Source organism: Mustela lutreola, chromosome 4 (assembly GCF_030435805.1).
Source record: "Mustela lutreola isolate mMusLut2 chromosome 4, mMusLut2.pri, whole genome shotgun sequence".
Classification (NCBI taxonomy): domain Eukaryota; kingdom Metazoa; phylum Chordata; class Mammalia; order Carnivora; family Mustelidae; genus Mustela; species Mustela lutreola.
In genome coordinates this window covers 9,688,571-9,702,270 of record NC_081293.1, presented here as the reverse complement: position 1 = coordinate 9,702,270, position 13,700 = coordinate 9,688,571, and the positions used below count along the sequence as shown (strand labels likewise).

The window sequence follows — 13,700 nt, the reverse complement described above, 5'->3', positions numbered from 1 at the left end:
TCTCCCTCTACCTGCAGCTACCCGCCTCCCGCTTCTGTTCACTCTCTCTCTGACAAATAAATAAAATCATAAAAAAAAAAAAAAGAAGAAGAAGAAAAGAAAAACCCAAGGCTAAAGTCAACCCTCCTCAAGGAAAACAAATAATAAAGATCACAGGAATTTCTGTACAGCAGCAGAAAACGCCCTGCATCAGAATCATTTGTGGGATCACCTGAAACACTTCCCCAAAGAATTTCGGAGTTGCCTACCGAGCCAAGTCACCATAGTAGGACTCCAGTCAGGACCGTGGCAAGTAGCACACCAGTTTTACTTCCTGCCTGGGGCCAAAACCTGATTCCCCACATTCTCCCTGAAAGACTAAAATCAGGCAGCTTCCATGGAAATGGAAAATCAGGCCAGACTGTGCTGAGAAAGGGTGGTAGCCTTTTTTTTTTTTTTTTTTTAAAGATTTTATTTATTTATTTGACGGAGAAAAAGAGATCACAAGTAGGCAGAGAGGCAGGCAGAGAGAGAGGGGAGAAGCAGGCTCCCCGCCGAGCAGAGAGCCCAATGTGGGGCTCGATCCCAGGACCCTGAGATCATGACCTGAGCCGAAGGCAGAGGCTTAACCCACTGAGCCACCAGGCGCCCCTGGGGTGGTAGCCTTTTAACAATTACCCTGGATAAGTCAACATCCAAACAAGACGTCAGGTTGCAAGGCTACTGGATACATTTTATGGAGAATATGAACAGGGAACAGGACTCTGTCTGACTCAACGCCCTTCCGTCTCATACTGGAAACATCACCTGCTGGATTGTTCTGGTTATCTGAATTCTCACCCTCAGCTGGGTCAGAAGGACTTGGAAAGAAACGCTTCTGGCTTCTCGCCAGGGAGTTCATCCCATAGTAGGTACTCAAAGTGTTCTGGCTGGTTAGAATAAACGGGCAGAACACACACACACACACACACACACTGAATCTGGATCAGAGTGAGCGAGTATAGAAACTCAGCTTGCCAAATTGTCACTCTCAAAGTAATATTAAGCATAGTTCTCTGTCTCTGAATTGTGAAATACTTTATATACTAATAAAGAGTGTGTACTTTATTGTGTGTTTAACTGCATAAGCCTGCATTTGGTTTAACTGACCCAGAGTTAAGTCCTTGTTCCTGAGCTAACTCTCCAGGTCCAGTGGACTCTTGAATATTAACACTTGCATTGAGGAACAAAGACGCAGATAATACAAAACAGAAGATTATTTTAAATCAATCACTCTTGGTATGCGGACACATTCTTTTTTTTCTCTTCTTTTAACTTGCAATTAAATGCGTGTGGCTGGCGTTGTGGCATCTGCAACACTTCTAATAAAGAACTTAAACCATGCTGGAAAAATCTGAACTTCGAAAGTTCTCCATGTGCGTCCTACACTCGCCCACTCTGCTACTGAGTTTTGGACCAACTCACATCAGTCCAGGACAGCATCACCTCTTAGAAGGTGGCCAAAAAAACCTGGTTTTAAAAAAAAAAAGAAAAGAAAAACTACATTCTTCCCAGGTTGTTGCTCTCCAGAATCACACTTTCTGGAGGGTGGGAAAGTAATTAGGGGTTTGGGGTTGGAAAAGCCCTTTTATTTTAGCTCCTACTGGGCTGCTGTAAACAAAGATATCATTAATGTCAACAATGACTTAATTAACCAGAGTAGGTGACAAGAACTCGAAAGAGCCACCTCCTCCCCGGGATAATCAAGCTTGACTCTACTTTAAATAATGGGAATATTAATGAACAGAACAGGACTTGGCATTGAGGACTGCCCCCCCCCTTGCATCAATAACTGAATTTATAGCCTTCAGCCATTCCTCCACAACAATGAATGACCCACTGGAAATATTCTTTTTTAATCAGGGATATTAACTAAAATCTCCTAGAGATTATTTGCTGCTCAAGCCAGCTGAGTAGATCCAACCCTACTGTTTGTTTCTACTTCATCGTGTCCAGAAGACAAATGGCCCGTGATGGACGATAGGATACGATGATAAAGGATCATGTTGTACAAAGGATCCTCCCGTCTTAGGGCTCAGGCTCCTTGCTGGAACTCACTCGCTTTTTTCCCTGGGTGCGATTTCCTCCAGTCCAGCCTAACAGACCTCATCTAATCTCAGCCTCCGAATTAACAAACCGGAAAGTCTTCCAAGGTGGGGTCTGGTGCAATAAAAGGTTAAGCTTAAACTTATATTAACCAAAGGTATAGTCACACTAACCACAGGGGACAGGCTGGGACTGGCTCCATGGCCTAAACTAGAGCTGTCCCAGTCAGTCGACTGGCTTCCAGCTAACTCTTTTTTCATCTAGAATTAGATAACCTTCCTAATAACCTCTGACCCTAAAGCAAAACTACCTGCAATGGAAGAACTCAAATCGGTTGCCGACATGGTACTGACAGACCAGGACAGACCAGGGCAGCCCAGATGCTCCAGAAAGCAAACACGGCTGCCTGGAGTCACAAAGGGCCTTCTCCATGACAGAGTGACTTTCTTCCCAACTGTCCCCAAGAGCCTCCACGATTCCTGACATTATGGCAACTGGCAGGACCAGCCCACACAGGACAGAGCAGACACGTGAGCCCATCTCTCGGGCCACAAGGAGGCTGACATGTCCTGGGTCACCCGCAGACACCAGGCCACACACTGTCCACACTCTGCTCCCAGGGATGCTGAAACGTCCTGGTGATCTCTTAACGTAAGGAACCAGAAGCCTCCTGACGACGTTAACATACACAACGTTAATGAAGACCTTTCAAGGTCACCTTATCAAACCATGGGAGGGCAGGAAGGAAAACAGAGGGGCGGGGGTTCCCATGCTTTCCCAAAGCCAGTCCTCTGCGGGTCTGCGCCTTCCATTTAAAACGTCTCACAACCCTGGACACAAACTTCACAGAAGCTGTGAGCCCAGAAAAATGCATCAAACATCTTTGGCGAAGTATTTCCTATAATTTGGGGGAACTGGCGAACCACCCCACCCCCAACCCCCAAGAACAGCCCCAGATCCCTGGTTGGGAAGACCTGCTTTCAACAATACTCCCATTGTTGGCGACAAATTTTTACACAAAGAACCTTTGGGGGCATTTTATCGCTGTCCATGGTTTCTGCCCCTCTCTCCCCCACCTCATTCTTCCTGCATATTTTAAACTTTCCTCAGTAATTAAGGAGGAGAAAAGAAGTCCTCCAGGACCGTTTTACACTTTCTGCTGAGATAAACTCCCAAGAATATGCTGCCCTGAGAATCGAAATGAAAAATGACAGTTTCTTCCTAACCTGGGCCATTCCGGGCACATCGGGTGGGAAATCCTGGCTCAGCTGCCTGGCTGCGTGCTGAGCCTCGTACTCAAGGGAAAACCAGCAATTAGGAAACACATCGATTTTAATTATTAGCAAAATTAAAGAAGTACAGCCCTGACGTTCAGAAAGCAGGACCTTTTTCTCTCCCTTTAAGCCCCGCAGAAAGGTACTGCCTTTGCAAATCACACGTGTGCTTACGTTCCAGCACAGGTCACAAGGAGGCTGTCCCCTCATCACCGTAGCTAGAGCCTGTAAGTGCCACAGACACAGACTCTTGCCAGACTCCTCTCCCCGAGAAGCTACTGTGACGTCACCGCACCTGTTCTCACGAGGCCTCTGTGCCTCTGTGTGAGACACAGCATCTGGGCAGAGCGCGACTGCTCTGGGTAAAATCAGGGCCGTTTTAGAAAAGCCGTTGCTCTTTCCTATCCCTCCATGAGGGTCCCACTGGGAGCCCCTCTCTCAGTGCGGTCACCTCAGGCAGGAATGCAGCCCTCCGCCCCGTGTTGTCCTGACCAGGCTCTCTGTCCTCGGCCAGCCTGTGGCCCCGGGTGCTTTTCCAGAACAGCTGAACTGACCCCAGACCACTCAGGACCCCGGCAGGCCCCCAAAGCGAAGCAAGCACCAGGTGGGCTCTCAGCAAACAGGTTCATTAAGTGGCGATGAGTGCTGGGATCTGCCATTTTATTCTCGGATTACCACTCGAAAAATAAGTCAGCTACCAATATTCTCGGCTGATGACAGATTTCAATGCCGCCCCAAGTGAGGGCTTGGCTACTGTCGTCTCGGAAAGACCCAGGAAAGAGGTTCCAGACCTGCCCGGCTGAGTAATTCGCTCCCACTTAGTGTTCGCAACTGGCTTTCTCCCTTGAGAATTCAATTTCCAAAGCTGAAACACCAGTGTGTGGCCTGGTCGACCTGGAAGTTGTCACAGATGTGGGAGACACGCAGGTACCATCACTTACAAATTCACCTCAAACAGAATTTGCAGCTTCTGTGACGTATTGCTGAGGTATTAGGACTTACAGTGGCTTTAAAAAAAAAAAAAAAAACTTAACCATCAAGCATCTCTGTGAGCTCCAGAAGCTTCTTTTTCTCCTTAGACAATGAAAATAAAATGTCAGCATTTCAGATGTTGGCAATCTCCCTTTGCGGCTCCTTTTGTCAGAAAATAGCCAGTTCTTTACATCCGAAGCAAGACTCTCCCTCCAGTAAGACTGCTCCTGCCGGGAAGGCTCTAGATGGCCTTCACCTAGACGTCCCCCTCCCACAGCTCCCCGGGGCGGGGGAGAAAGGGGAAGGGCCGGCTGCCTCCCTCAGCCCGCGCAGGAAAACAGACGCACACACCGAGAAGCCACCAAACTGGACCCTTCTGACCACAGTGTCACAGCAAGGAAGCGTCTCCCGCCATCTCTGACTTTGGGGGAGGTGGGAGTTGCCAATCTCTGACCTGCCGGGGAGCAGAGAGCCCATGCGCCTTGCTCTTAAAGACTCACTTACAATGCAGGCCTTGACCTCAGGGCCACTTCCCCAGACACATCTCCAAACAAACTTGGTGACCTGAAGGGTGAGAGGAAACAACTTACCTTCCGGCTCTAATGTGGTATCCTCCACGAAATTGAAGGAGGGCCGGGCCAGGGACACGGTTGCCATGGTGACCGCGACCAGGCAGCCGAAGCGGGCCCAGCTGACCATGGCTGCGGCGGTGCCAATCCCCCGTCCTCTTCCATATCTCCATGTGGACGTCACTCCCATCTGCACACGTCGCCTGCGAGCATGGACTGCCAGCAACGCCTCCAGCCTGCGGTGGGCTCCGGAGCCGAGGTGCTCCCGCAGCCTCTGCCGGTCTGGCCGCTGCTCCCGCAGCTGCTGCAGCCTCTAGGGGAGACAGAGTCGGCGAGTCAGTGAAATCCTCCCCAGGGCCAACGGGTGCAAACCCAAGTGGGCTACAACAGTGTCTCAGCCTCTTCGGACGGGTGCCAGCAGTTCCTCGGCATTATCTGCAAACGCCTGGGCCGCACGCCTCAGGGTCCCAGGTGCTCCCGCCAGACCGGTGCCCCGCGGGCCATGTCGGGCTGATCGAAAGAAAGCAGACTTTTAAAAAACGGAGATGAAGGAGTAGCTCCAGGACACAGCTCCCGGCGGCCACTCGGGTTAGGCAAGGCGCACTCTCTTCTGCCATCCACTGTCACCTCTGCAGCCCTCAAAACACGACCTTAGTTTCAAGGGCAACTACAAAAGCAAGTTAACCAGTGCTCGGGTTGGCAGAACCCGCCTTGTTAACTTCTCTTAGGCCAACGGGGCTTCAGACAGCTGGACGGTGGAGGTGTCTACGTGCAGAATTTCTGCGGGGGCTGCAGCAGAGTGGCTGGCCCCAGGCTCCCTGTAGCACTGGACCAGAAAGGAGACCAGCAAAATAAAGGGAACCCCAGGAAGGCGACCAGAAAGCCCCCACCAGTTTACACTTGTCAGGATTCATTTTCCAATACGGAAATGTATTTCCATCTTTCACCAAGCAGCCACTTACAGGAGAATGAACGGAGCCGCCAATACATTCAAAGCCTGAATCCCCCTCCACTGCCACTACGCGCAACAGCCCCCCCCCCCCGCCGCCCCGGTAACTGTCTTCAGCCCACACGGGTTCGTGACGGAAGGGAGGGGCTGCGAAGGCAGGTGTTTATTAAGAACGAAGGTGATGTGCAAATTACTGCCCTGGTATGTGATCGGGCCAATAACTTCCAATAGGCTAACCTATTAGTTAAGACTTCAAAAATTACAGAGGGTGCTCCACTCATTGGTCTGGGCACCCATGTGACCCAAAAGCAAAGAGAATTGTCCAAGCTTAACTATTCCAAATAACTTTAAGTGCATTCATTATCCTCCATGACTAAGTGCACAACCGAAATATACAAACTTGAGAACATTTGAAACAATCACAGATTGGGTGAAACAAACGAACCTCACTTTGGGGGGGGGGCGGGGAGGAGTGTAAGGGTGAGAACTTTAATATAAAAATCTCCAAAGCCTGGATTTTTGGCATGCCAACTCGATGTTTCCAAATACTGCCATGTAAGACTTCAACATTGCCTGAGTCTCTCCAAAGCTACATCAGAAAAACTGTTCCTGCTAGCCTTGACTAAGGATTAAAATGGGAAAAGAGAATGCTGCACTAGTTCCTGGGAAGGAAAGAAGAAAACCTCCGCTTCAAAAGAAAGCACATATGAAACGGTGTGATTCAGGGCAAAAGCAAGGAAAAGCGTGTGCCTGTGAGCACACCTTCTATTTTAGGCTTGCTTGAAGGATGTCCCCCCCCCCCCTCAATTTTCTTTCCTCTTGAAGTTAAGAGCCTCAAAAGATAACTCCGTATCTATTTCTACACACGTGTGGGAGGAAAGTACACAAGCATTCTCATCGATTTACTAAGCATTTCCAGAATGCATGGGAATGTTCTGCCTCTGATACAACTTCATTAAACAATCTTAAATCCTAGCAGGAGATTTCATCCTGGGCTGCTTCCCTGGCCTCATCACACACCTGTCCCGGCGCAGAGGGGCCTCCTTTGCTGCAAGCAGAGAAAACAGGCCAGTGACCTAAACCAGCTAAATCTCACACCATTCATTCATCCCATCGGCTTGCAGGAGAAACTCGAATTTTAGCCATTACCAGCTCGAGGCCCCAGGCCACCCCCTGCCCGAATCTCTGGAAGGCGGAGGCCTAAGGCAGCAGGTCTGCACAGCTCCTCACCAGAGTGGACACAAGTGTGGAGGGACCTCCTAGGCAGGATAATTAGGTCCCGAGGCTCGGTGTTGGGAACACAGGCCCAGCAGGCTTCTGGCGGCCACAATCCCGGCTTCCTGCCTTCAATACCATAATCCTTCCTGGAGTCTGAGCCTCAGTGAAAGCCCCAGCGTGTTTATTTTTCCCCTTGAAAGGGAACTCTCTTCTCAGCCTGGGCCCAGGGAGGAGTTGTCACCCTCCCTATGATGGACGGCTCTCCGTGGCCACCCGCTCCCCTGGTCCGTTTTCACCTGGACACAAGCCTGCCCCCATAGACGGGCAAACTGACAAGCAAGGGAGCCTGGCTGGCGAGTGGCCCCTATGCCAGGTTCATGCTGAGCTCAATTAACCAAAATACTCCCCAACCCCCCCTACACTCCAAGAAGACAAACCAACACAGTCCTACCTTAACGGAGCTTCTATCACTGAGCGCTTATCTGTCCTCGGCCGCCTAACCCATGCTGAGCACTTGGGTGCTTTGTTTCTGGTGGATTCTACATCAGGAAAGTCAACAGTGCCAGGCAAGGTTGGGATGCCTGGGTCCCCCCAGGGGGCAGACCTATCAGTGAGCTCAAAGCCTCCCCACTGTTCTCCTTGTCTTCTGAGCTGAGTAATGGAGGGAGCTATCAGGGGTCAAATCTGGGCGGGTGAGGGAAGGGGGAATGGAGAAGAGATTCTTCAACATACAGAAATCTCAAAAAACACAAAATACAGGCTGATCCAGGACGACAATCCATGCCCTGGTAAATGTTAGCAAGCCAGTGAGAACTTGCCGCCGCTTTGGGGAACTCCTGAGCACCACCAGCCCCAGTTCCATTGTAGCATTTCTTTTTGCTTGCCTGGAATATCCTGTTTTTCTCCCCCTTCTTGGGGCGCTAAAGAGCTCAGAGAAATCTGCATTTTAATTGACATTCCAGGGAGAGGGAGAGGGGCGCCTGATTGCTTTTCTATTCAAACTAAACAGGCTTTTCAGATGAAAATGAGTCGCGGCCAGTGGAAGATTTACAGGGATTTGGGACCAGGGGGACAATGGGGTTTTAAATGTTGATAGCGTTTCACACCAAACACATAATGGGTGCCCCGAGTGTGAAAGCAGGTTTGCTTTTAAGGGCAGGTTTTATTGAATTGGGCCGGAGGAAGGCAGGCCCGGAGAAGGGTCTGGCGGGAGCGGAGCTTCGAAGGAAGCGGCGGCGACTCGGCGCGCCCGGCCGGGACCCCGAAGCCTGGCCCTGTGGCCGCGAGGGTGGGAGCCAGCGCCTGGCAGGGCCCTCGGCTGACTCCCCGGCGCGGCCCCGGCGCTGAAAGAATGGGCGCGCAAGTTAGAACTCGCCGGCGCTTTCGACACCCCCGGGCTGCTGCCGGCTGAGCAGGCGGCGAGCTAGGAAAAGTCGGTCCAGTTCGCCCCCTAGCCCCAGGCGCGGGGCGCTCCCTCCAGCACCGACGGCGGCAGCGGGAGAGGGGCGCCGGTTACTGAAACCGGGGAACCCCAGCGGCCTACCCACCCAAGGTGCCACCCCCCGAGCATAGCCAGCCCTATATGGAGAGGGCGCCGGTCCCATCCAGCGGCTCCCTCCCCGGGAAGGGTCTCCATCCGCCCACCCCCGGCCTGGATGGGACAGGCGAGCGCCCCCCAGACCCCGGAATGAGGCACCCCGACGATGCCCCTCCGAACCCCGGACCCGCGGGGTCGAACCACCAGCGAGGTAGCCCCGCCACTCGCCTGACCGCCCTGGGGTCGGAGGATCGCGCCGGCCCGTGGAACGGCGCCGGCCGGAGTTTGACAGGGAGGGGGTGTCAGCGCCAAAGGCAGATGTCAGCATCTGGATGGGGTGTAAGTAGAGGCCGACCTTCCCGAGGGGCCGCGGTCAGCACGCACCCGGCTCCCCCATCACCTACGCAGCCAAAGAGGGAGGAGGGGGAACAGGCTCCACGGTGCCAGTCCCCCGCGCCCTCCGCTCGGGGGACGGTGCACCCGGCGTCCCGCGCTCCCGCGGCGCCAGCTTCCCCGGCGGGCGAGGCTCCCCGAGGCACCCGACGCGGCGATTACCTTGAATGGCAACGCTCCTCGGCCGCCGGTCTGTCCCCGCGCCCGGCGCGAGTCGGGATGCAGCAAGCGACGAACTCGGGGCAAACTCCGAAACCGAGCGGTCCTCGGGTCCTGCCTGCGCCCAGGCTCCGAGGCTTCAGGCGCAGCCCAGGCTGCGGAGGAGCGCGGGCATGACGCCCGCCGGCTGCCCTCGGGTTTGGGGAGCGAGAGGAAGAAAGGACTCAGGCTCGGCGTCTCCTCCCCCAAACTTTGCTCGCAACTTGCGAACGCTCGGGGCGCCCTGGAAAGCCGCGGCCTCGGGGCGCCCGGGCCCCGCCAGCCCGGGAAGAGTCGCCGCGCCAGGCCAGCTACGCCGCGCGCAGACCCCGCGGCGCCCGAGCTTTGTGGCGGCCGCGCTCGCTCGCTCGCCCGCTCCGCACCCGCCGCCCGCCCGCTCGGCTCTCGGCTGCGCTCTCCGCCGCCGCCGCCGCCGCCGCCGCCGCCCCCTCCCCGCGGGTCACGCCCCCGCTGAAACCCGAGCCGTTTCCTGGACGGCGGCGCCCGCTCTGCCAATCAGCGCCGCGCGCCCGGCCGCCCCGACTCGGCGCGGCTCCCGACGCCCGCGAACCGCCCGAGACCGCGGCCACCGCCGGCCCCGAGAGGTGCGGCGACGGCCTCGCCCCGCGCCACCGCCCCCTCCTTCCCCGGGGACCCAGACCGACGGCGCGCCGGCTGATCGCGTTGGTTGTTTCAGTTCCAGGCAGAAAACAAATGACGACCTGCCTGCCGGCTGCGCGGTGGGGGCGGCGGGGCGGTGGGGGGGGGGGGGGGGGGTTAATGCAACTGAAACTTGTGGATGAGAAGGTCTGCAGGACATTGCACTTCTCTGTCCTGCAAAACAGCCGCGGTGAGGGAAGAAACCAGCATCTCTGGAGGTCCTCCTCTGGGCAGGACACGCTGAGCAGGTTATTTTTTTCCTGGCCCCAACGCCCCGCAGAAAGTCCTATTCCCACTTTCTGGTAAGGAAACAGGAGCAGAGAGGTTAAGTCATTGGCCCAGGGCCACACAGCCGCTTATGGGCACAGCCTGACTTTGAATCCGGCCTCCCCTCAAGAAAGTCAAAAACAGCAACGACAAAGGGGAAAAAAAAAGTGTTGTTTAGTAATATGTATCTGGAGTAATCCAAAGAAATTAGAAAGATTCTAAAGACGACTCTGCTATAAATAGCTGTGTGGCCTTGAGCAAAGCAGTTCCTCCTCCTGAATCTCAGATTCTTCAACCGCAAAATCAGATTCTTCAACTAAATGCCAGGCTGCACCTGGTTTAAGTTCATGTTTTCCATTTACCTTTCTCGGGAGGCTGTGGCAATGGGGTAATTTATTTTTTAATACACTTTCTCTCCTCCCCACTCATCCAGCTCCTAAGCTTTTGTGCTTAAGTCCAAGACAATATAGATAAAAACCTTAATTATTTTTCTTTAGAAAAGGTCATTAAACCCCAAAGTGCTTCAGAATGCTTTTGAGGCCTGAAGATAGATGGAGTAGTGAGTACAAAACTGACCTGGAAAATCGACTTTTCCAGCACTGAGAAATGCAGTTGCTCCTGGGTCACCGACGTAGCACACTTCAATAACATTTACAAAAAAAAATTTTTTTTGAAGGTGCCACGCATCATGAGAAAATAATTTTTCTTCACGATACATCACAGAAAACTTTCATGAAATGACTTACATGCTGGAAGTATCAAATCCATTGACATGCTTCAGGCAAATGGCTGTGAAATTCTATTTTGGAAATCTGACAGCAAAAAGAATAGATTCTCAACCAAAATTATCGGTCCAAGTGCTGGCGTATGTTTTTGGTCAAGTCTTTTCACCTGGATCGGTCCAGAGGTCTTTTCATGAACTGACATCTTAGCAGTCTGCTCACACAGCCACACAGCCGGATCCGCTCATATACCCCGATGGTTCTGAACATACCAATACCTTATTCAAGTTGTCAGACCTGGGGTCACAAAAAGAGACGGGGCTGAATGTCTGCCAGCTCAGGCCCTGGCACTTAACATCTTTATATTCCCCACCAATGGGAAACTCAAGTGTCTCAGGACGGATTCCCTTCCTGTCCTGCAACATATCCGTCAGCCATTCAAAATGCTGTGAACACGTTCTCACATAAATTGCTGGTGCAGGAAGCCATCGTCCCTCACCCCAATCATCAATAGCTTTACACACACTGAATAAAAAGGCAGGCTTCCGCTGAAAATGACAAATCAGGACACCTACTTTCATGTCCAAATGCAGTTTGCAGAATTTATTCTTTCTAGGGATGAAAAGACACCCATCCGTCACAAGACCCTTATTCCCTTAAGAGTTTTCCCGTTTTTAAGGGAGCAAGGCCCACAGGCCCACAGCAGCAACCTTCTTCAGTTTTGAGAGAAGCAAAAGCATGTTTGGAATTTTTTTTTTTTTTTTTAAACAAAAACCAATTCTGTCATCATATTTAGGCTTCAAGTGATCTCAGAGGGTCTAGGAAAGCTTTCACACCAGTGAGGCTTCTGAATGAGAAAATAATCTCTGGACAGTTTTTTTTCTCTTCCCTCTTCAAGTGGCTGGAACCCCTTTTGTCAATGGCCTCCCGTGAATGGTGTTGCTAATAACCCTATTAATGAGCTTCCCCGGCCGAGTGTGAATAGGTAAATAAGCCCCAATCTGTTGAGGTTCAGGGCCAAGGGCAGAAAAGCCAGCAAGAACTAAAGGTGACAGTTTGCACTGAACTACAACGCCAGCACCAGGTTTCTGCTGAAAGAAGGCCAGACAAGGCCACATTCACCACCCCTCCGCCCCCCACTGGCGTCCCTTTTCTTCACAATTTTCCCCCCTTTACAAAATGTCTTGAGTAGCCACCTTTTTTTTTTTTCTTCAAAAGCCCTCGAGACGCCCTTCTTTCTTTCACTCTAGTAATGATACATCAATGGAAGGAAGAAAAATGAGGACACCAGAACTCCGAAGCCCCATGACTTTCAAGAAACAAATTGTGTCCCTAGCCCATCGGTTATGGGAGGGGAGCGGGGGCGGGGGTGGGGGGGAATGGTCGGTCGGTCGGAGGGGTGGGAGCCCTTGCAGCCACGGGCCATTCTCCTCTAAAGATTCAGAATTTTTTTTTAAATAATTTGTTTTTTAATGCGTGGTTGTTCCTTCGCCCTATAGAAAACTTAGATGAATAAAGGCCGCTGGCATTAAGTGCTAATGAGCCCTTCTAATGTCCTGAGCTCACTGGGAAAGTATGAATTTTATTCTTTAGGCTACATCTCAATAATATCCGGAGCATGAAGGAAGCGTTTGAGAGGTGAATATATAGACTAGTTCAAGGACTGTGGTTAGCCTAGTTAACTCCCGGGATGAGGGGAGGGGCCTGACCCCTCACAGCTCGGTCCCATCTTCAGGGAACTTACCACATTTCACTGAAGCGATATTATAAATCTCAGCACCACACATCGAACATTAGCGATGATTCTAAACTTAGAACAGAATCTCAAAGCCAAGAGTCCCTGGAGACACAGTCCTTCCAGAATTCCTACCTCGCTTTGAGGCAAGGCGCTTTGGTTCCAAAAGGCAAGGTGCCGCTGTCTTCACTCAATGGCTGTGTGACCTTGGGCACGTTACTCCTCGGAGTTTTCCATTTTCTCAGGCAAAATGAGGACAATCGTGGTACCTATCTTGGAGTTTTTTAATAGGGTCACTAACAAGACGAAATGAATGAAAGTGTGACAAAACCAGTTTTTATTCAGATACTCCTCATGGCTCTGGAAATGCAATGTGTCTCCTATAATCATTATTAGCTGTTCTTAATATTCCTAACCCTGGGTCTATTGAAAGGATTCAAGTGTTTCAGTGAAGAGCCTAGAACCCACTGGCCCCATCCGGATATGCCTACAGCCTGGTTTTCACAGAGTCTGGAGCCGTGACTTCTGAATTCCCCATGCCCACCCTCTGCCCCAGTTGAAGGACCTGGTGACGCCTACCCAAAGCCCACCTGAGACGGAATGCCGCGTGCACAGCATGTCCGCCTGTCATACAAATGATTATCCGAATGGAAGGCAACTTCATGCTTATTGGTACCCACTGCTCCCCACCTAGGGGTGGCAAGAGAGGCAGGAGGAAGGTCAGACAGAAGCTGTTTTAACACTGGTGAAAAATTCGGCCCCAAGAAAGAATTTTTGTATAAACATGAGAAGCACCTGAATTAAAATTACCACTACGTTCTGCTCTTATGGTATCTCGGATCTCCAACTGGCTTCAGTGACATGCATAGGTCTTCCTAAGGAGACCAGACCCGGAGGCGAGGAAGTATGTGTTAAAACATCATGTTGACACTCCACATTTGACAAGGGAGGCAAGTGGAGCTCAGAGAGGGGAAGTGGTGGCCTCAGGGTCACACCACTGGTTCAGGGGAGGGAAACCAAAAGTCTTGTCTCCTGATGGGGTTACGATTCCTTCCCGCAGCCACTACAGCAAGTCAACCATTTTCATCTCTCCGTGCCACATGATGGCTTCTAGGTGGTCCAACTCAGGGCAGAGCTGAAAT

At 52.0% G+C, this 13,700-nt stretch overlaps 1 protein-coding gene across 16 annotated transcripts in view; it reads right to left on the bottom strand.

The window, feature by feature from the left end:
* FGFR2 (fibroblast growth factor receptor 2) overlaps window positions 1-9,585 on the bottom strand; it is a 102,277-nt gene extending 92,692 nt beyond the window's left edge. For 7 of the 16 annotated variants that reach the window (XM_059173000.1, XM_059173002.1, XM_059173007.1 and 4 more), the window contains exons 1-2: window positions 9,139-9,584; window positions 4,901-5,192 (exon numbers count right to left, since the gene is read on the bottom strand). In XM_059173000.1, the coding sequence (XP_059028983.1) occupies window positions 4,901-5,069 (169 nt within the window). In that variant the 5' untranslated portion in view covers window positions 5,070-5,192; window positions 9,139-9,584. Of the gene's footprint in view, window positions 1-4,900; window positions 5,193-7,497; window positions 7,646-9,138 lie in introns of those variants that run through there. The other 9 variants (XM_059172998.1, XM_059173001.1, XM_059173006.1 and 6 more) reach the window with 3 other exon arrangements.
* Between the last annotated feature and the right edge of the window lie 4,115 nt (window positions 9,586-13,700).